Source organism: Melanotaenia boesemani, chromosome 8 (genome assembly GCF_017639745.1).
Source record: "Melanotaenia boesemani isolate fMelBoe1 chromosome 8, fMelBoe1.pri, whole genome shotgun sequence".
NCBI lineage: Eukaryota > Metazoa > Chordata > Actinopteri > Atheriniformes > Melanotaeniidae > Melanotaenia > Melanotaenia boesemani.
In genome coordinates this window covers 34379472-34402749 of record NC_055689.1, presented here as the reverse complement: position 1 = coordinate 34402749, position 23278 = coordinate 34379472, and the positions used below count along the sequence as shown (strand labels likewise).

At 43.3% G+C, this 23278-nt stretch overlaps 3 protein-coding genes across 10 annotated transcripts in view; 2 read left to right on the top strand and 1 right to left on the bottom strand.

Annotated features, from left to right (window-relative positions):
* Window positions 1-23278, bottom strand: part of LOC121645098 (zinc finger protein 420-like) — a 1096702-nt gene that overhangs the window by 820296 nt on the left and 253128 nt on the right. The gene's annotated exons all lie outside the window — the stretch shown is intronic.
* On the top strand, window positions 1165-18897 carry LOC121645152 (CYFIP-related Rac1 interactor B-like). 3 transcript variants are annotated; one of them, XM_041993554.1, is made up of 11 exons: window positions 1165-1311; window positions 6939-7012; window positions 11207-11328; window positions 12173-12278; window positions 13294-13430; window positions 13505-13582; window positions 13673-13789; window positions 14450-14529; window positions 14614-14740; window positions 14833-14903; window positions 16848-18897. In XM_041993554.1, exons 2-11 carry the CDS (start codon window positions 6940-6942, stop codon window positions 16915-16917), a joined length of 981 nt encoding a protein of 326 aa, XP_041849488.1. In that variant the 5' UTR covers window positions 1165-1311; window position 6939; the 3' UTR covers window positions 16918-18897. The 3 variants fall into 3 exon arrangements, with proteins under 3 accessions (XP_041849488.1, XP_041849490.1, XP_041849491.1); XM_041993556.1 differs by lacking the exon at window positions 1165-1311 and adding an exon at window positions 1378-1592; XM_041993557.1 differs by lacking the exon at window positions 1165-1311 and adding an exon at window positions 1586-1667.
* Window positions 19100-23278, top strand: part of LOC121645114 (zinc finger protein OZF-like) — a 352747-nt gene continuing 348568 nt past the window's right edge. For 2 of the 6 annotated variants that reach the window (XM_041993498.1, XM_041993497.1), the window contains exons 1-2: window positions 19100-19366; window positions 19653-19889. In XM_041993498.1, the coding sequence (XP_041849432.1) occupies window positions 19195-19366; window positions 19653-19889 (409 nt within the window). In that variant the 5' untranslated portion in view covers window positions 19100-19194. The remainder of the gene's footprint in view (window positions 19367-19652; window positions 19890-23278) is intronic. The other 4 variants (XM_041993499.1, XM_041993505.1, XM_041993507.1 and 1 more) reach the window with 4 other exon arrangements.

The window sequence follows — 23278 nt, the reverse complement described above, 5'->3', positions numbered from 1 at the left end:
CCTGACCCATCACAGAACCCTGACCCATCACAGAACCCTGACCCGACCCCAAACCATCACAGAACCCTGATCCATCACAGAACTCTGATCCATCACAGAACACTGATCCATCACAGAACTCTGATCCATCACAGAACTCTGACCCGACCCTATACCATCTCAGAAACGGGCTTTTGGACTTGTTGCTGGCGACAGTCTGGAGGCTGCTTTGCTCTTTGTTCCATTTCCTCCAACAAAGATCTGGAACACTAGTCTGACCACGATCCAGGTTTCGATGCACCTTCTGCCCGTTCAGTGAAGTCTGAAGTGACATCTGCGAATGTAGCTGATGGAGGTTTCTGCATTTACGCTAAATCGTTATTACAAAACAATAAATAAACAAAAATTAAAAACATAATTATGTTATTTGTTTTGTTATTTTATAACCCCATTAAAAGTCTTAATTTGCTTCTGTTCTGTTGCAATTTCCTACAGGTCTGAAATTCACAAATAAATGTTGACTAACAAATGAAAGACAGTTCACAACAGAACACATGAAGCAACATCAAGTGACAATCAAGTCAGAGTCAAAGCTCATGTTCTGCTTCTTATTATTAGCAATATTATTCATTTGTTTATTTGTTATAGGCTCTTAATTCAGCTATTGAGACATAAAGTGAAATACTTTAAGTCATAAACATAAAATTCAGTTGAATTTAGTGAATTTAGAACAAAAATTTAATTTAGCTTCGTTTGACATATTTTAGGAACACGGAATAAAAAATATTCATCCATGACTGAAATAATTAATTTATTAATATTGTTATTATTACAATAATCAGGACTAAATAAAGAAAAAAAACTGAAACTGTTAAAGCTGTTAACCTAAGGAAGTATTCAGTTTATTTTCTAACTTCCACCACAGCCAGCGGCACTCCGTGCGGCCGCAGCTTGCCGCTACGGCGGGTTGCCGCCGCGGCAGCGGCACTCCGTGCGGCCGCAGCTTGTTTGCCGCTACGGCGGGTTGTCGCCGCGGCAGCGGCACTCCGTGCGGCCGCAGCTTGTTTGCCGCTACGGCGGGTTGCCCGTGCGGCAGCGGCAGGCTGCGGCCGCTACCGCGTCGCTACCCGCTGATTGGCTCACACTTTAGTTCCTCCTGAGGAAATCACTCCTTTTATAGTTAACGGAGCCTCGCGCCGCTGTTTTCCGGGTTCACACTCACCCAGCATGTAGAAGAGGCGGACCGCAGGCAGACACCTGGACCACCGCGGACACACGGAGCGCGCGGGCACACGGCATCGATCCGCACACATCGATCAGCGATCAGTGAAGGTGAGCGACCGAAGGGAGGGGTTTGTGATCCGCAAGAAGGAAGGGTGGGTGGGTAGGTCGGTGGGTCCGCGGGGAGAAAGCGAGGGGGATGAGCTCCCAGGGTGGATCCAGTCCCATATCAGACATGTCAGGTCCTGCAGACTCACCAGGAAAAACTGCAGACCGACTTCACGGTTCAAAGTTCAGCTCCAGTTTTCCTCCTGGTCGCGCCTGAAGTCCGAGTCCAGAGGCTGGTTTCTGGCCCGAGCTCAGATTTTTCAGACACCCTCATCACCACCAAGGTATGTGACGGCTCCGAGGATCGTTTCTGTAAGAAGCAGAAAAGTAACGTGAATCCACCGCAGATCAGCCAGCAGGTACTTCCGTTTTACCAACTTTATCACACGAACCCGAAGAGACCATCAGAAACTTTCTGGCTGTTTCTGCATCTGTCTGTTCCTTAAACACAGAACACACAGAAAGACCAGCAGAACCACGAAAACAATCCTGCTAATGCTGCAGCTCAGAGAAAGAACATCTGGTCCAGATCTGCAGGTCTTTCTGCCTGAACGCAGCCCCAGATCCACCAGATGTGGCTCAGTTCTCTACAGACTGAAAAGTCCAGCTTTGGCACAGATGTGGCCCTGATCTGGTCCACATCTGGTCCAGGCATCACTGATGGAAGCAAGGTGTGTGAGCTGTCTCTGTTTTCCCTCCTGATCCGGTTTTGTGGCTCATTGATGCAACTGATTTTAGTTTTTAGTGAAAGTTAGAAAACATCAAAACACGGAAAAACTAAATGTTTATTCTTCCACCCTAAATAAATTATGATTAGAAAGATGTAGACGTGTTTAAATGTATTTAAAAATTTACATTAGAAATCAAATAAAAGAGATAAAAGTTCAAATTTGGAGTTAAAAAGTGAAAATTATTCAAAAGCAGAATTTTATAATAAACTTTTATTATTAATATTATGAGACTTCATGTGAAATTTAAGGTTTGGATCAATATTGTAAAATGTAAACGTGCTGAATATATTGATCGTTTATTTTAAAAACAGTATTATCACATACAGAGAAGTTTCAGAATTTCCCTTCAGGGATTAATAAAGTATTTTAATTTAATATCAACATACATTCTATTATTTTTACTGATGTTAAGGTTGAAGTATGACTGGAATGAACATTTATAGGACATTTATTTTAAATATTGTCATGAATATTGATGATGAAATAACTGACTAACCTTTTAAGAACCTTTTAACTTGAAGAAGAATTATCTGGAAATTGACTGAAGTCAAATATAAAGTGAGATTTGAAGTTTTAATGACAACATTTTAATATTCTGAAATGGGTTAAAAACTGTATAAATGAGACTTTTAAGCGTTTATTTGTGATTAAACCCAAAATGAGTTTATGTTATGTTGAAATTGTGACATTTAAGGTCAAATAAAGAGATATTTAATAAAAACTGTGACTTTAAAAGTCTAACTTCTGACAGAAAACAATATTTACACTTTTTCCAAAAAGGTTAAAAGAGAAACGGAAGTTTGGGAGTTTTATGATCAGCGCTGTAAATATGTGCTTTCAGTTTTACATCCAGATTTTAAAACACTTGCTGGTGTGTTTGGATCTGATGATTCTGCAGTAAAAACTTTCCCTCAATCCCCCATAAAACCCGACGTAGGACAGTATTACCATCAGATGATCAGCAGCGACATGTATTTAGAAATGAAACTGGGTTTAGACGTGAATTCAGCTCAGAATCATGTTGAAGTTTCATCAGTCGCTTTTAGTTTCTGCAGCATTTCTGCTTTTTCTGAAAGCTTAATGTGTTTTTCTGGTTTTGGTCTGTCGGTCGAGACATTTGAAGCAGACAGACTGAAATCTGGAGAAAAGATCCATAAAGTACTGATTTATAGTGTAGTTTACTTTAACAGTGTGATCATACAACCACCGGTCAGTTTATTAGGTACAGCCTGGTCTAATGGTTTCTTCCAGCAGGATAACACACCGTCACCAAGCTCAGATCGTCTCCCACTGCTTTCATGCTATCATGTCTATATGGAGCAAAGTTTCGGACGAGACGGTGGACCTGATGAAGTGAACGATGAGCTACAGAAGACGTACAGACAGTTCAGTCTGCAGCAACAGCTCAGGAGGAGTCGTGTTTCCATGGCGTTCCGGATGAATATGTGTCTATTCCTGCTGCATCCCAGATTTCCTGCTTCTTGTCTGAGTCTCGTCTTCGTGAAGCTGCAAACGTTTTCTGTTGGAAGTCGTTCAGAACGAGGTCTGACATCGTCCCGCTGGAATAATGGCAGACTTCCTGGAAAAAGGCATCGCCTTGATGGTAGCTTAAAGCCCCGTTTCCACCAACAGATCTGGCTCTGTTGAGGACGGGTCAGTTCCATCCTGAGGTCCCAAACTTAGGGGTCGGCCCCTAAAGGGCGGAGCTTGACACACTGCAGTCCACTGATTGGGGGAAAGAATCATCACTTTCTGTGCGAATCAGCAATAAGAACAAAGCAGGAACAGCTCCATGTTCAAATATACGGCGGATTATTTTTGTTTAAAGCCACATGACAAGAAGAAAGAGGACAAGCTGCTGGAGGTCCACCACTCTCCTGCTTTGTTTCTGGGTCGCCTTCTTCTTCCTTAAGGCTGGGATATGCTTGCTGTTAGCAACGCGTCTGCAAACGTATCATGGCTGCCAACATGAACACGGCAGGTCCGAGGTATTCGCAGTGGTGGCTCAAGACCGTCTGTCGGACCTACCGGCATCTGTAGGGTTTTTTCTCCCCGATGCACAGTGACAAACACTCATGCTTTAACAGTTGGCAGCACTTGAAGCGTTTTGGGGTTTGATGCCCCGGAAATACAGTGTGACCGGTAGATTGATCTTTTCGCTATTTCAGAGTCCAAGTGCTGCAAACTCCCCCTAGTGGTGAACTCCAGTACTGAGTGTTTCTGCCGCGCTGTGCTTCCGTCGTTTGCAGCGAGTATAAACACAAACGTATACCAGCCTTTAGAATTGAAGGAAGGCGTCATTTCATTACGTACCTGGCAGATTTACTGCTGTCCAGCTCATACCCACCCTGTAAGGGTACAGCTGGCTGCGGAGCAGAGATGAGGAATTAACGAACCGAGCCGCATCCTACCATACATGTACATCATACCGGACTCAGTGGAAACAGGGATATTGGTACCTCCTTAGAAATTAAGTTCTCCATAGACAATGATGTCCCTCACAACATCACAGCTTTGTCTGATAACAGGCAGGATAATCTTTCTTCTGAAAGCAGCTGGACTCATCTGACCACAGGACACGTGTCCACCGTCTGACATGAGTCCAGAGAACTCTGTTTCTCCACAGAGTTCATATACATCTTCCTCCTTGTGTAATCCAGTTTCGGCTTCTGGCTTTGGACTCTGTAGAGTGAAAATGGTTCACCAAGGTCCTTCTGAGTCCATGTGTTCCTACTGATCATGGTTTCCCAGACCCCCTGAATCTTTCCCCAACATTCTGCTCTGCAGATGTCGAAAGACCAAAGTTCTTCAAAGTGTCATTAAGACCCATGACCCATGACCCATCCTTGTAAAGAATAAACCTTTGCTGGATGCTGCTTTTATACCCAATCCTGACACCCTAGCTGGAATCTTTTCTGTCTTTATATGACTCAACATTAACTTTCTATTTTACAAATATAATGAAGTTTGGTTGATTTCTTTGTCTAATTAATGTTTGAAGGAACAAAATTAGAGACAGATGCACTTAATAGAAGATCTGCAAGAAAAATCTGCAGACAAAAACATGCAGCTTTGCTTCGAGGCGACAGTTTCATATTTAGATGCTGTTTGTAAACCACATTTTCCTAAAACAGCATCATGTTTCAGCAGGTTGGGTATTAATAGGGGACAATATGATCAATTCTTGTCTGGCTCAAAGTTCATCATGTCTCAGTTTAAGGATGTGAAATTTTTTTTCAACCATTTATTCAACAGAAAAAAAACTCACTAAAGTCTCTGTGAGCACTGAGGGGGTTTTATTGGTTTCTAATGACAAAACATTAAACATCCAGCTGGTCTCCTTCACATCAGTGCAGGTTTTCAGATTAGTGCTTAAAAATAATGAATATTTGACATGTTTCAGCTTCATTATTAGTAGGATGGTGCTGGTTGCAGAGTTGGTGTTAAATGACAGAGACACGTTTAAAGGTGTCAAACTGAGACGTGAAAGCATCAGCAAGATGTGCTAAAATGAAACTAGACTTGAATGTTTGTCTGTCCTTTAAAAGACAGACTTGCTGTTTAAAGTGTTTCTTCTACAATCACTGATAAAACATTTATCCAGATCATGGATGTGTGTAGCAGCTGAGCAGATTATTTCCTCGTGTTTGCTGAACTTGAGCTGTTTTTTCCTGGTAATGAGACTGGTGCTGTAGAGACGCTGGTTTCATCTGTTCAGACATTTTTATCTTCCATCTGTGGAGCGTCGTACCTGACCCGAGTTCAGTCTGCTTTACTTCCTCCATTTTAGATTTAGGCCAAACTTTCAGAGACTTCATCACTTCCTCTTTCTCTGTTTTTAGCACGAAGCGCCGCTTCCACTTCAGCTTGCAGCCGCGAGCTCGCCGGTTCGTAGAGAAACTCAGTAACTGTGCAGCACTTTTCTCCTCTGCAGCTTCCTCTGACTGCTTTCTGCTGCAGGTCCAGGATTACTTTGTTTCTGCTTCAGGCTTCAAGATGATTTCTGTGTGAAATATAAAAATGTTTTATGTTTTTATGGCAAATATAACCAGATCATATTATTATAGATGGAGGCTCAGTGCGACTTATGTTGCCCACACCCAACCGTTTGTTTTCACATTAAATATGTTTAACAGGAAGCGGTGGGCAACCAGAACATCATAGACCAGTGTGTGATGATCTCTGGAAAATTCCCCACATTTGGGTAGTTTTTGGTTGATTTATTCATTTAAATCCTGAAACTGATGAAGGTTCCTTCAGGGTTCCTCATGGAGTGATAAAAAGGGAGAACGATCCGAGGATTTAATGAAGTTGGAGAGAAAGCTGTGAACCTAGTTGGGACCAGAAGGAGCTGAGTCAGATCATGTCAGAGTTTTCAGTGATCACCTGATTAAAGTTTGGAAAGTGCTCTACTTCAGCTGGTTCAGGTCCTTCTCTGTTAGCTGACCAGATATTGGGGATAGATTAAAGCTCACTGGGAGACAAAAGCTGGAGCTGCTTCCTGGTTTTACTCAACAACAGATGAGTTGAAGTAACCCAAACACAACGTAGACTGGACTTGTACGAAGAATCTAGACCATGACAGAATGAAACAGATGGTCACCATAGCAACAACCTTATAAAAACACCTAAAGTGGCTCTTCCAGGAGCAGAAATGATGCAGGATGTGTCATGAAGGGTGTTGGAAAAACTCCGAAAGATGGAGAATTGTTGATGAAGACCAATTTAAAAGATTACAATAAAGCCAAATATGTAGAAAAGGTGATAAAAACTTCAGTAAAAATCTTGAGCCTGATGTTTCCTCCTCGGCTGCAGCTTTGTTTTCTAATCCGTCCGTCCGAGGTTGTGTCGACCTGCATGTGTGAACCTGTTAACATGTAAAACTCTGTGTTTTTACAGCATGGGGAACCTGATCAAGGTGCTAACCAAAGACATCGACAACAACACCGGAAACTTCTTCCTGGATTTTGAGAGTAAGTTATAACGATCTGCTCCCATCTGACACATTTTGCACATTAGTTTCCAACTTTATCTCCAGTTAGAAGTTGCAGCATGTACAAGGTTTAGAGTTGAGCTCTGCCCACAGAAACCACACAGACTGACTTCATACCGAACCTCCAGACTGTTTCTACATCCAGACTCCTTACATGAAGCCAGACTGAGCAGGATTTTCCACAAGGATTACTACAGTTGGATGTAGTAATCCTACAGTAATCCTTCTCAGTCCCGCCTCTGACCCGGTGGGAGTGTGTGGTGGTGTCTTTCTTCCTCCTCTGTTTATTCCCTGAGTTTCTTCTCCCCTTCAACCAAAATATGAATGCACAAATTCACATCATTGAAATATTTTAGCAAACAGGAGACGGTTGGCCCAGGACCAGGTCGGTTTGGAGGTCGGTGTCCCAGTGTGGTTGCTGGGATCAGTGGCCTACCTGCCTCAGGGATTCCTGACTGTCTGGGCTGATCGTGCGTTCCAGTTGTCCTGCGAATTCGATTTCAGAAGCAAGAAACCTCATTTTTCCGAAAAGTGACCTCATAAGTTTCAGAGGAACTCGAGATTCAAGATTTAAAGATGGATGTGCCCAGTACCACCAGTAGTCCAGTATGTTCATTCATTCATCCATTATCTGTACCGCTTTGTCCATTACGGGTCGCGGGGAAGCTGGAGCTTATCCCAGTATTTTAGCTGGTGGGAGGCAGGTACACCTGTACAGGTCACCAGTCCATTGCAGGGCCAACACAGAGAGACAAACAACCATTCACACACACACTCCTAGAGAGAAATTAGCGACCAATTAATCTAACATGCATGTCTTTGAACGGCAGGAGGAAGTCGGAGTATCCAGATTTAAAGATGGCTGCGCCCAGTACCACCAGTAGTCCATTATCGTCTTTAGTAAATTTCTTTCTAACATGTTTTGTGTTCACTACGTTTTCTACTGTGAATATCACTGAGGTGTTGATAAACATGTTGTTAAGGTGAAGTTGTTCGTGAAGTATCGAGTCAATATGTGTTTATTAATTACCAAAACTGGTCTGAGTTCTCAGGGTTCACATTTTTACAACTGATTTGTGCAGGATATTTGTAGATGCTCATAAAACGGCTACTTTGGAGGGATGGAGTTTTTCCGAGTTGGTGCAGCGGGAACACCAGGTTGGCCAGGCCATGCTCGTAAAAGAGATAATTGGATCGCAAGCATCTGCCTGGTAAAATAAAGGTTAAATAAATTATCTGGTAATGAGGTCGCCTACTCTTGGGTGCTCAGGATTACGGGACAACTGGAACGCACCATGAAATCTGGTCACACGTGGTCGCTGGTTCACAGTCCTGCTGGTTGAATGAGACACATCCAGTCACAGCAAGTTATTTAACCCCAACTGATGCAATGAGCAGCTTCTCATTTCTTAAACAACCACGTGGAAAGACACATCCGTGGTCATGGAGAAGATGTTAGTCTGTTTAAGAAGGGTCAGATCATTGGCATCACGCAGAGAAAACATCAGAAACTACTACAACTGTCCAACGGATTATTAAAAAGCTGGAAGGATGGTGGGGAACCATCGTCTTCCAGGAAGAAACGTGGTCAGGAAAGCATCCTGAATGATGGTGATCACTTAAACGTTTGGTGGAATCAGATGAAAGAAAAACAACAGTAGAACTCGGGACCATGTTTAATAGTGAAAGTTAGAACGTTTCCACATGAACAATGTGAAGGAACTCATTGACTGAACAGCTGTGGAGCCAGAAGAAAACCACTAACCAGTGAGGCTAACCGGAGAAAAAGACTGCAGAGACCAGTTAAGACTGTTGCTGAGTAGGCTACATGGGCGCGCTGCGTGAATTGGCGGCAACATGTGAGTTTGCTGATAATACGGATGAGATGATACGTGACCAACTCATTGAATAAGCTAGCTGTTGGTGCAGACAGAGGGAAATGTTATGTTGGACATTAAAATAGCGTATCGGCTGGAAGCAGCAATCACACAGTCCAGCCCCAGGCTACCGTTCAAGTCTTTAAAGACAAAACGTCCATTCAAACCCAAACCAGGAATAAGTCTGCTGAGCCCACTGAAGCATTAAAGACGCTCCAGACTGTCCTGCACACAAAGTAACCTGCTGAAACTGCAACGAAACAGGACACTTTGTTCGTGATGTTACTGATGTTACAAGATGGACAGTTAGATCATAAGATTACCTGAGCAGTGATCATAGGTGCCAAGTCAGCCTCCTGTCCTGCTGAACTAGTGGTAGACACAGGCTCTGCTGTGTCTTATTATTCCTGAACACCTCTACAGAGAACATTTTAGTGATGTGCCACGGGCTGAGCCACTTACAAGGTTAGTGACATACACTAAATCCAAAGTCCCAGTGCTAGGCTGCCTACCAGCCACAGTGCAGCATGCAGATACTACCTTACCAGCTACATTATATGTGGTGAAAACAGGCACAGCTCAGGTCAGAAATGCGGTGACTTGCTGGGGCATAAAAATGTGACACAGATCACTGTGTGGCATGTGAGGTTTGTTCTGAACTTTCTGACCGGAGAGTGCAGATGAAAAGAGGATGGCCTACGATGGCAAAGTCTCTGCCTGCAATGCTCAAGCCTCTCTCAGCCCAAGATGCAATAGTGTGCAGGGGTCCTCAGCAGCGGCTGGTTCCTGTGGCTCTAAGAAAGCAGCTTGTTAATCTATTCTACAGTCATTTAGCAGACACTTTCCTCCAAAGCAACTTACATCTGAAGGTGGTTGAGCAGTAGCATTAAGGGCCTTACCTAAGGACCCAACAGGAAGGTGTTAATTGTCCCCTGTGGGATCTGAACTTGGTTTTTCCCACATGGGAGACGGATGTCTTGCCAACTGAGCTATCCAGCCTGGTGAGATGAGATACATCAAGGTATCATACACTCTAAGAAGAGGCTGAGGGACTTATACTGTTGGCCAAATATGGACATGTGTGTGCAGGAAAGTACTGGTGCATGTGCGACATGCCAGATGAACGACAAATGTACCGAAATTCATGGTGCACCACTGCAGCTGGTTCCACTGCCTGATGCCCTGTGGCAGAAAGTGGGAATCGACAATCCCCGTCAGCATCCTGGGATTGCTGCTGTGCAGTGACATGGATTGACACAAAAGTTGACATTGGCCCAGTAAGCGAATCCCCACCACCACCAGAGGAGCAGCTGCAAGATAATTGCAGACAGAATGCATCAAAAGTCTACGCAGAGAGGACATGCTGGACACTGAAATGACTGCTTTCCATACCTAAACCAAAAATGAATTATAAGTCGAATTTGCATGATACCTCGGCTGATTATCTGGTAGAGACATGAACAACTGTCAGTGGAAAATGGATTTGTTTATGTAAATTTAGGTTCAAAGTGAAGTAACATGAAACAGGTTTTCTGCTGCTAGTAACATTCATTATTACGAGTACTGCTGTTATGATTACTAATAAAAAGAACTCAAATTCGCTACTGTTAAGTAATATAGAAGAGATCTGTACTCTTCTACAGCCACAGTCCGATTTTATGTGTGTGTGTGTGTGTGTGTGTGTGTATGTATGTATATATGTATGACACACACGTGTGTGTGTGTAGGGATGTGGCTCGGTGGTAGACAGCATGCTCGGCTCCCGGGTTCAATCCCCGGCCCCGAGGGGGGACACAAGCCAGTGATCCCTGAGTGATCCATTCCCAAGCCCGGATAAATGTCGGGGGTTGCGTCATATAACGACTTCCATACCGAGTCAGATGGACGTGGATGATTCGCCGTGGCGACCTCTGAAGAGAGAAGCCGAAAGGATAGAAGGACATAGAAAATTTCAAAGATTTGTGCATAAATGATTAAATATGTAGTTTTTTTAATAGACCATGACTATAACGCCACCACGCTCATGACAAGTTGATTATGTGTCGACATTAAAATTTCCATCTGAACAGTTTTCCATGAGATGTCAGAGTTACGTTAGTTAAACATCATTTAACCAGTTAAATGGCTGGTTAGACGTCCTCCACCATCACACCTGCCTCATCTTTCTAGAAGCACAGAAATCCCACCAGGAGGATTTCATGAGTTAGTTTGGAGGAAATCAGCATGTTCGTCCTTCATCTCCATTTCCAGCAGTGTTGTCCTGAACGCCTCCTTTAACCTCGCTTGGCCTCTTTCAGATGCACAGCCTTCACAGTCGGAGACGGCCGTGTGGGAGAAGGTGAACCAGGTGCTGACGGAGGCCAAGGTTATTCTGAACGACCTGCAGGCGTACAGAGGAGCGGGGGAGGAGATACGACAGGTGAAAGCATCTCCACTCACATTACTTCCTTCTACCTGCTGGTAACGCTAACTTTCAGTTGTTTCCTTTAAGCCTGGGAGTTAAACACACACCATTAACGAGAAAATTTTGTCATCACATGTGAGGTTTATCTCGATAAAAGATGGAGAAATCTGCTGGGAGGGCAGAAGATGCTGCAGAACATCTCTGAGAAGCAATTCACTGCTAGCTTAACTTCACGCACGGATTTACAGCAGAAATCAGCCAATAAAAGAGACTTCTGCAGATTCATGTCCAAAGCAGAAAGAAATAGTTTAAACACATTTGATGCAGAGAAATATTCTGCTTGCACAAGTTTAACTTTGATCACGACAAAGAAGTTCACGAAACTCCAAGTTCAATTTTGACGTTTTCTTTCCATAAAACGTCCAGATTTCTTCTAAAAGTCTCCAAAAAGTTCAACCTGTGATGCAGAAAAGTTAAATACTTTAGCAGAGAGTGAGAAAACCAGCCACAGGGGGGCGCTCACAGCTCACACACTGACCTCCATTCACACTGCAAACACACACACATCTAACGTCCGCCTGGAAGACGGGACAGCAGCGTGGACGCGTAGAAAACCACCTCAAGTTACTGTCTTTTAAAACTTCTTCTATTTATTACATGACTGTTGATGTGTAAATATTACCTCCATCTTTTACGTCCTTTCACTGTTTTTAACATGTTTTCATCATTTAATCATTTATAAATTTATTTATATGTTAAAATATGTTTTCATGACGTCCCTTCAGGGATCAGTAAAATATTTCATTTGATTTTGATTTAATTGATTTCATGACTCCAGCTGTCTCGTGTGTGCATGCAGGCCATCCAGAGTCCTGGTGTGGAGGGTGTTCAGGAGAAAGCCTGGTCCGCTGTGGTTCCTCTGGTCACCAAACTCAAGACCTTCTACGAGTTCTCCCAGAAACTGGGTAAGAGTCTGTCAACAACAATGATAGGTAGGAAGGTAGGTAAGCAGGTAGGCAGTATGTGTGTGTGTTTTGATCTCAAGCATGATATAAAATAATGATGGAATGGCCACTGAGATGTGGTGATAGAAGATTGCGACTTGATGTGTCTAGCTGCTGTAGGGGCTTTTTCCCTCCTTGGACTGGCCGTTTGGTCGGCTCTAAACAAACCCTGGTCCCCTTCCATCGGCCTCTTTTAGTAGAAAGAATGAGGGAGGAGGTGAAAAAGCTGGCAGGGTGGTGAACTGAACACAAGCAGTACAGCCTCATGTCGACGGGGGCGACGCAGGTAGCTGAGGACTTCTCCTGGTCTGCTGACTCTGCTCTGGTGGTTAAAAAGAACAAAAAAGCCGAGCAGACTCCACGTCCTCAGGGTGCTGGAACCATCAGGTCCTGGTATGCCACCTGCTCACTGGCTGACAGCAAAAACCTGCAGAGGGTCATAAAAACCATCCCCTGGCCTCCCTGGAAGACATCGGTGTCTCAGGAGGGCGAGGAAGCTTGCTGCTGACCCATCACACCCAGAACAGCAGTTTAACCTCACCGCCTCTGGCAGGAAGCGCCCCCTGGTGGAATCCTGCGGTTAATGCGTAACTTTAAACCTGCAGCCTTTTTTTATTTTGCTCTTTGGCTTGACCTTATGAGGCTTGATGGGTTTTTAAACGTTTTCTTATTTAATTAATCATTTCAAGTCTGCTATATGATGCTTACAGTCATTACCTGCATCTAGATATCCACAGTATCATTTAGTAAATACATGTCAGCACACACTCACTGACCCTAAATCATCTGGAGGATCTCCTGCTGCATTCCCATGTGGGCTCTCTGGATGATGAGTTGGACCTCTTACCTGGCAACCTCTGGGAAAAGTCTGGAGGGAACGTTTGGAATATTTACATCAGCATTCTTTATTTCCTGGTGACATCAGAAAGCAAAAGACAGTAGTTGAAGTTGACTGAAGCGTCTCTGTGTCCATCAGAGTCCAGCCTGAAGTGTCTCCTGGACGTCCTCACCAGCTCTGGCTCCACCCCCACGCAGCACCTGGAGCAGAAGCAGGCGTTGGCCCGGCAGTTCGCCCACATCCTGCACTTCACGCTGCGCTTCGACGAGCTCAAGGTGGGTTCCCCTCCTCATCCTGTCTTCTTCATCACTGCTCCTCCTCCTCATGCTCGTCATGTTGTTTGTTTCAGATGACCAACCCCGCCATCCAGAACGACTTCAGCTACTACCGCCGAACCATCAGCCGCATGCGCATCAACAACCTGTCTGTAAGACGCTCGTTCACGCTTTCTGTTCATACTGCCAGAGGTCATCTGGTTCCGTTTCCATAGCAACCTACTGCTTTTTCCTCCTCCCAGCCCGAGTCAGAGAAGGAGGTCAACAACGAGCTGGCCAATCGCATGTCTCTGTTCTACGCCAGCGCCACGCCGATGCTGAAGACGCTGAGCGACGCCACGTCCAAGTTCGTCTCAGACGTGAGTTTGTTTTTCATTTCTGCATCAGAAATGGAGGAAATATTTATTTATTTAAATGATTAGTTTTAAGCTAAACAGGTAGGTTCCAACCTCTTTTTAAAAACAGTTGTCATAAATGAAACAAGGATTTAAAATCTGGTTTTAATACTCAGATTTCTGTTCTGAAGATGTTCGTAAGTTTGTAAATTTAGTCTTTGAATGCCTGATCTCAGTTTTGAAATGTTCATTTGTATTGTTTTCAAAAACTTCTGTGTCTTTATGTGAGTAATCTACAGGGAAAGTTTCGTTCTGTTCCATAGATGAGGAATGAAATTTTCCTGATTATCTCCTGTTCTGTATGTTTAACATTTACTAAATTTCTACCCCAGAATACTGAATAACATAGACATTAAAAATGCTTATTCAGTTTTTAGTTTGCATAAACATCAACTGTTTCTTTCTACATATATTTTTTTTATTGTTGACAAACTAAGAAATAAAGAGTTTTCATCCTCGGGAGTATTTTTAATGTTCTGGGTGTAATAATAATCTCAGACTGCAGGGGGCAGCAGACAGTCATGTAGTTCTATAAATGCACCACTAGAGGGCGCCTTCGATTTAACGATTTAACAGTTTACTGTTTGTTTACTTTCTGTCTGTTTTGAATAAAACTTTATTCAGAATCCAGACGTGCCGATTGAAAATACGACAGACTGTTTGAGCACAATGGCCTGCGTGTGCAAAGTGATGCTGGAAACACCGTGAGTCTTCAAGTGCTCCTGAATGCATCCTCATCTTTACAGGAAGCATCATCATCACTGTGTGTGTATGTGTGTGTGTGGCAGAGAGTATCGCAGTCGCTTTGCCAGTGAGGAGACGGTTCTGTTCTGCCTCCGTGTGATGGTTGGAGTTATCATCCTGTACGACCACGTCCACCCGGCCGGAGCTTTCGTTAAGACTTCCAACATAGACGTACGTCAACGAGGACAGAAACAGAAAAACAACAAAAAACTGTGATTAGGTGTTTTGTGATGAATTAGTTTGACATTTGTTGGTCTTTTCAGATGAAAGGCTGCATCAGAGTGCTGAAAGAGCAGCCGCCCAGCAGCGTGGAGGGTTTACTCAACGCTCTCAGGTTTGTAAGCATCTGCTGAAACCTCAAACACGCCACAAACATTACTGTGGTTGTTCCAGGACCTGGTCCAGAGCAGTTTTATGGTACTTTGGTACTAGTTAGCATTAGCGTTCCCAGGGAACTGAACCAATTATAAGAGATGTTGTAAAACTACCAGATTAGTACTTGAACTGACGCGACTGTTTATGTAAAAAGAACCTATAATAACGGCTGTAAAACTTGGTGCTTCTGACTCGTTGACACTGACATTCGCACACAAACAACTGATATCAACTTTTTTCTATTCTACTCTATTCTATTCTATTCTATTCTATTCTACAGTCATTTAGCAGACGCTTTTATCCAAAGCGACTTACATTTGAAAGTAAGAACAACACAAGCAAGAATTCAAACAAGATGGGACGTCATCATTAAGTTGTAGTCAGACTGCTGTGAGTCTAGTTGGACCCGGTGCTGTCATGTAGTGCTAGAGGCAGTACATATATATATATATACACATATATATATACATATATATATATATATATATATACACATATATATACATATATATATATACACATATATATATATACATATATATATATATATACACATATATATACATATATATATATACATATATATATATATATGTATATATATATAAGTATTTCTATTCTATTCTATTATTCAGTACTTGGTTGAGCCAAAGAGCTGGACAAAGAGCCAAAGAGCTGGACAAATCTTTAACTCATTCTTTTGAGTAGAAAACTTAAGTGCAGAAATGCTAGTTAAATAACTGAGTCTTTAGCTTGCTTTTAAAAGTGGATAAGGACTCTGCGGATTGGACGGAGTTTGGTAGATCGTTCCACCGTCGGGGAACAACAGTAGAAAAGAGTCTAGCTACTGATTTTGTGCCACGTTGTGGTGGGAGCACTAAGCGTTTTTTTTGCATTTAAACATGTAGACATCTGAACTTATACTGTTGTGAAAAAGATTTCCTCACCGGCCTTTTTAAAGGAGCACCATGGCTGAGTTGCCATAGAAACCCTTGGAGGACATCACCGGAGGACGAGAGGAAAAGAAGAGAGTCAAAATCAGACTTTACTGGAAATAATTACTACACTTCATACAAGCACCAGAAATACTCTGGACATAATTTACTATCTGCTGCATGAACAGCATGAACATTTGACCCGTAGGAACGTTTAAGGAGGAGTACAGGCTCCGTTATTGACAGCAGTAATCATAAATACAACAACCAGAACTTACACTGTGGTCTTTTTATCGCCCCGATCACTCTAAAGGTCCGGCTTCTTCTGCTGGTTTTATTCCAGTTTGCTGCCTCCAGCATCTGGAATCAGTTACAGAAATCACTTAAACTTCACACCAAAACCCACAATTTACTTCCAGTCGTTAGTTTCTGGTCAGTGTTTCTGCTTCTGATTCGTTTTCCTTGTTGGATGAGTGTGTATGTTCTGTCAGCCTGGTTAGGTTTTAAACAGGTTTTCTTTATTTTATGTGAATGTATGAGTTGTATGAATTAACCTTTTCATGTTGATCAATAACCCTTCAAAGCCAACCCAAGAAAAAACGGAGAGAAAATCTCATTTATTAAGTCTTTGGTCATTATTTGGTTCTTTAACAAAATAAAAACATAATAATTAAGAAAAATAGTTTTTGTATATTTACCATTTACCCCTGCATGATGTCAAAATGATTGTAGTGTAAAATATATCCACCAGGGGGCAGAAGACTCGTATCAGATTGTGTACAAAAGGGTTTTGAGCAAAGTTTTTAATATAAAATGATGCAATAGTTCCCAGAACCTGTAAAATATGATGCATACGGCAGTTAAGGGTTAAAACATCCCACCTACGCTTCGGTGATGCTGTCTGCTGTTTTATGGCGAAAGAGAAATAAATCTGCCTTTGAAAGTAAACTTCCTGTTCCCCCCCACAGGTACACGACCAAACATCTGAACGACGAGACTACCTCCAAGCAGATCAAAAACATGCTGCAGCTGAACTAACGGATTCTGCTGAACGGGAACGATTCAGTGAGGTTAAACGGTCCTGGTCCAAATTTCAAAAGAACTACTGAACAAACTTTTAGCTAACGTTTAACTATGTGTTTATTTTCTCTTGTCAGTTCGATGATTAAATGTTTCTTTTATTTGTTTAAGAAGAAGAAAGGGAGACAGAAACGATACAAAAAGTAATGAAAATCAGCCATTGTGATCCGGTTGCGTTCACTTCATATCAGATTTACAGTAAATCGTTATTCTGCCCACTAGTGGTCAGTCACAGTATTACAGTCAGGCTTTGGTTCGTTTCTTTTGCTTTTTATAAATTTTCAGGGACATAAATGTAGTTCAGTTTCCGAATGTTGCATTTTATTTAACTGGAGAACCAGTAGGATTCGCTCTTTGATCAGGCTAGTTAGCATCAGCCGTACGAGTAGGTCCAGCACGGTGCTACGTAAGAAAACGTAGAAATACATTCACTGACGGAGCTAAACTCATTCAATGACACACAAACCGACAGAAGTGCAAACAAATAGTTTATTCCTGCAAATGTTTTAGGTCGTTTAATGAGGTTCAGAAATCCGACTTCAGGAAGTTTCAGGTTTATTTTTCTTTCTGGGTTCTTAAAAATTCCAGCTTAATCTTCAAATGGAGCACACCATCACAACGCTAGCTCCGCAGCGCTCATTCAGACTGATATGAAACATAATCTGGATCCACATCTTTGTATTGTTGCTCATTTAAACCAGTTTCGGTGTTGTGTTCTCTGTCTGGTTGTTTTAACCGAACTGGTCAACAAATCAAAGCTTTTCTGCTGGACTTCATCCAGCTGTGCAGGAGAAGGTGATGCGAGGCGATACGATGATACGAGGCGTTGCAAACCAACTTAAACTGACAGAGACAAACCAAATTACAAGGTACTGATGCTGCACCGCCGACATCTGCAGCGGACTAGCTGCTGAAGATCCTGACAGCTTTTAGACGTCACCTGACAGAGTTTTCTAAGCTGATTGTTGGTTCGTCTGGTCATCTGATGTGATGTAAACGCAGCTTTTCTAACTTTCCAGGCAGCTCAGATCCATTTGCATCAGGTCAGGGCTGCAACGCGTCAGAACTAAATGCTCCTTTTTTCTTTATCATCCAGAGTCTGAGGGGGAAAAAGCATTAAATTAAACCACAAACTCAGAATAACTTTGTATTTTCTATTCACAGAATAACTTCATTTGACACTTTGGACACAATTTCACATTTCATCTTTGGTTTTTTGGTAGTAAAAGTTTGACTCCTCTCTGCACATCTCACCATTGTTGTCCTTGTTTTAAAAGCCTAGAAGGTGAGTTTTCATTACCAGTCACTTGTTCTTAGCAGTGAAATCCTGCAAAAACACAAAATTCTCTGCTAATGGTTGTATTCACACACAGCTCCTGGTTGATCTAGTTTCTAGACTAAAAACAGAAAGTGAAATTATTGTAGTTTCTAGGTATGGAAGCAGAGAGCAGACAAAACAAAAAGGTCTTTCTTTAGGCTGTTATATACTCCATGAGAATAAAAGGATGTCATTTCGTTGGGAGTTCTTGCAGCTTGAGGAATCGACATTCAGCGTGACCACTCATGGCTTTCTTATATAGGTATTAACAGAGAAATCTAATTTTTATTATGTTTTAGTTTCTCTGCTAAAGTAAACAGAGCTGCCTGGAAAGTTAAAATTCCCCCTAGAAACTGATCTGGAACATAATTGGGTCAAACATGGAGGCTGATGAAAGCTAACAGATCCACTTTGAGGTGGATGAAGCGGTACTGATGAGAGGGAAACCTCAGACTGATGTGGATTTTAGTTCTCCTGATGTTTGAGCCGACTGGAAACTTCGGAGCATTTCATTTTGCTTTTGTTATATTAATGCTGCAGTATCACAGATTGTTCCGCACTGATTGTTTAGGATGATGTATGTGTACGCAAATAAAGTTTTTACATTTTTAAGAAAGAAACGTGTCTCACTTTTGACTTGATTTGATTAAAAAAGGTCTGGATGGGAATGTTTGGTGAAATACAGTTGTGAATAAAAAAAATACCAGCAAATGAAATATTTTCTGAAAAGGGCTTTGTATTAATTTACCTGCTCAGTACTACTTAATATGAAGAGGATAGACCACTCTCGTATGGGGCCTACGCTTGAGTGCCTTACTTCCGCCGGAAGTAGAATTTTGGCGGAAGTAAACAATGACGAAGCCGCGTGGTGGTTGTGTTTTCGTCTCTCAGCTGAATATTTGAGTGTTTCAGCAACAATGTCTTCAGTTCAGCATCTGAGAGAGTTTATCAGCGAGCGACTAACTGCTGCTGCTGAAGAAATATTCACAGAGTTTGAAAAAACCATCGTCCAGTACGAAGAAGAGATCGATCGTCAGCGCAGACTGCTGGATATCACCTGGAATCCACAGATAAAGTTAATCAGAACAGGTATGAAACACTGGTTTAAGCTGGACAGATTTCAGATTAGTGCTTCCAGGATATGGTTGTTTTAAAGTGTTTCATAAATAAAGTTGGTATGGTTTAAATATCTTCTCAGTGAAGTGTTTTTAAGACTTAAGCTGCAATCATAGAAATCCATAGAAAGGAGGACAAAAAGCTTCACGAGCAGTTATTATTATTATTTTTATTTATTTTTTTACTCTGAGTTGCTTTTTATGTTTGTTTTCTTACATGTTTGAAATAAAGCAAAGCTTTCTCTTGTGTGTCCCTGCAGACGTCCCACAGCAGCATGACTGTAGAGAGAAGGAGGTTGTTTCTGACCAGCAGCTTTTTAAACAGGAGACGGACGTCGGTCTGGACCAGGAGGGGGAGCCGCTGGTCCTGAGGGTCCAGACTGACCTGGTGGTTCAGTGCAAGTCTGAACCCGAAGAACCGTTAACAGGGTTGGAAAAAACCTGCATCCAGTACGAGGAGGAAGCTCATCGGCCACAGATACAGTTACACAGCACAGGTACTTTCTTCTTCAGTGTCTGTAAAGGTTTATTTTTAGAGGGGACAGATGGAAATTAGAGGAAACGTTGAAAAGTGGTGTGTATTGCTGTAAAAGACAACAGTAAATCTTATTGTTGTTGTTTTAATAGTTTATTTGCCAGGGAGCACGTCCAATAAAACATTAAACTCACACTAGACTGAGTACAGGTGCACCAGAGTATAGTTTTCTAGCTGGTTTCCATCTGCAGTCCCTGAGGCAGAAGATCCATCCCTCCATCCATCCTTCCATCCTTCCCTCCTTCCATCCATCCATCCATCCATTCATCATTCCATCCATCCATCCATCCCTCCATTCCATCCATCCATCCCTCCATCCTTCCCTCCATCCAGCCATCCTTCCATCCATCCATCCATCCATTCATCCTTCCACCCATCCCTCCATCCTTCCATCCATCCCCCCATCCATTCATCCTTCCATCCTTCCATCCATCCCTCCATTCCATCCCTCCATCCCTCCATCCATCCTTCCCTCCTTCCATCCTTCCATCCATCCATCCATCCATTCATCATTCCATCCATCCATCCATCCATTCATCATTCCATCCATCCATCCATCCCTCCATCCTTCCCTCCATCCAGCCATCCTTCCATCCATCCATCCATCCATCCATTCATCCTTCCATTCATCCTTCCACCCATCCTTCCACCCATCCCTCCATCCTTCCATCCATCCCCCATCCATTCATCCTTCCATCCTTCCATCCATCCCTCCATTCCATCCATCCATCCATTCATCATTCCATCCATCCATCCCTCCATTCCATCCATCCATCCATCCATCCTTCCATCCATCCATCCATCTTTCCATCCATCCATCCATCCATCCTTCCATCCATCCATTCTTCCCTCCATCCATCCATCCATCCATCCATCCATCCTTCCCTCCATCCCTCCATCATCCATCCATCCTTCCATCCATCCATCCATCCATCTATCCATCCCTCCCTCCCTCCCTCCCTCCCTCCCTCCATCCATCCATCCATCCATCCATCCATCCATCCATCCATCCATCCTTCCTTCCATCCTTCCCTCCCTCCCTCCCTCCCTCCCTCCATCCATCCATCCATCCATCCATCCATCCATCCATCCATCCATCCATCCTTCCTTCCTTCCTTCCATCCATCCATCCATCCATCCATCCATCCATCCATCCTTCCATCCTTCCCTCCATCCATCCATCCATCCATCCATCCATCCTTCCTTCCATCCTTCCCTCCCTCCCTCCATCCATCCATCCATCCATCCATCCATCCATCCATCCTTCCATCCTTCCCTCCCTCCCTCCCTCCATCCATCCATCCATCCATCCATCCATCCATCCATCCTTCCTTCCTTCCTTCCTTCCATCCATCCTTCCCTCCTTCCATCCATCCTTCCATCCTTCCCTCCTTCCATCCTTCCATCCATCCATCCATCCATTCATCATTCCATCCATCCATCCATCCCTCCATTCCATCCATCCATCCATCCCTCCATCCTTCCCTCCATCCAGCCATCCTTCCATCCATCCATCCATCCATCCATTCATCCTTCCATCCATCCTTCCATCCTTCCCTCCTTCCATCCATCCATCCATCCATTCATCATTCCATCCATCCATCCATCCCTCCATTCCATCCATCCATCCATCCCTCCATCCTTCCCTCCATCCAGCCATCCTTCCATCCATCCATCCATCCATTCATCCTTCCACCCATCCCTCCATCCTTCCATCCATCCCCCCATCCATTCATCCTTCCATCCTTCCATCCATCCCTCCATTCCATCCCTCCATCCCTCCATCCATCCTTCCATCCTTCCCTCCTTCCATCCTTCCATCCATCCATCCATCCATTCATCATTCCATCCATCCATCCATCCATTCATCATTCCATCCATCCATCCATCCCTCCATACTTCCCTCCATCCAGCCATCCTTCCATCCATCCATCCATCCATCCATTCATCCTTCCATTCATCCTTCCACCCATCCTTCCACCCATCCCTCCATCCTTCCATCCATTCATCCTTCCATCCTTCCATCCATCCCTCCATTCCATCCATCCATCCATTCATCATTCCATCCATCCATCCCTCCATTCCATCCATCCATCCATCCATCCTTCCATCCATCCATCCATCTTTCCATCCATCCATCCATCCATCCATCTATCCATCCATCCTTCCATCCATCCATTCTTCCCTCCATCCATCCATCCATCCATCCATCCATCCATCCTTCCCTCCATCCATCCATCCTTCCCTCCATCCCTCCATCATCCATCCATCCTTCCATCCATCCATCCATCCATCTATCCATCCCTCCCTCCCTCCCTCCATCCATCCATCCATCCATCCATCCATCCATCCATCCATCCTTCCTTCCATCCTTCCCTCCCTCCCTCCCTCCCTCCATCCATCCATCCATCCATCCATCCATCCATCCATCCATCCATCCTTCCTTCCTTCCATCCATCCATCCATCCATCCATCCATCCATCCATCCTTCCATCCTTCCCTCCATCCATCCATCCATCCATCCATCCTTCCTTCCATCCTTCCCTCCCTCCCTCCATCCATCCATCCATCCATCCATCCATCCATCCATCCTTCCCTCCCTCCCTCCCTCCATCCATCCATCCATCCATCCATCCATCCATCCATCCTTCCTTCCTTCCTTCCATCCATCCTTCCCTCCTTCCATCCATCCATCCAGGTGAACAGGGATGTCAGGATATTTAATGTTTTCTGATGAATTGTGGTCGTAAACGCTGCGATTAATCGGTGGTAAAGATTCCTCTAATCATCACTTTATATCAAGTATTATGTGTGAGTTATGTCAGCAGATCAGCGCAGCTTCCGCAGGGAAGAGAAACAACGTTGTTTCCGCTTGTTTCCGCTTGTGTTGCTTTGTTTTGGTTGCATGAGGGCTGCAGTAGGAACTGTAGCCTCTTCCATCTGAGAGAAATCCAGAGTTAAAGCGTAGGATTTATTCTTTACACAGGAGGAAAGATTTAGCTGGAATCAGCGGTACTTTGCTTTTTTGTTATATTAATTAGTTATTGTGGCACAAAAATATATAAATAAATAAAACTAACAGACATATAAGGAATGTGATAATCGTAAAATTCCGATTATTTTTTAGACGATACCAATAAAACTTGTAATCGTGACGTCTCTGTATGTGAACAGGATCCAGAACCAGCACCGTCTTCTCTGGACCAAAGCTTATTTAAAATGGTCTGAGGCAAAGTGGAAACCTGGATGAAGATGTGAAATTCTTTCTGGAAAGCCCCCTCCATAAGTTGCTACCTTAAAAAAAATGGAGGGGTGTGCATGTCCCATTGACTGTAGGAGCTCAGGTGTTTG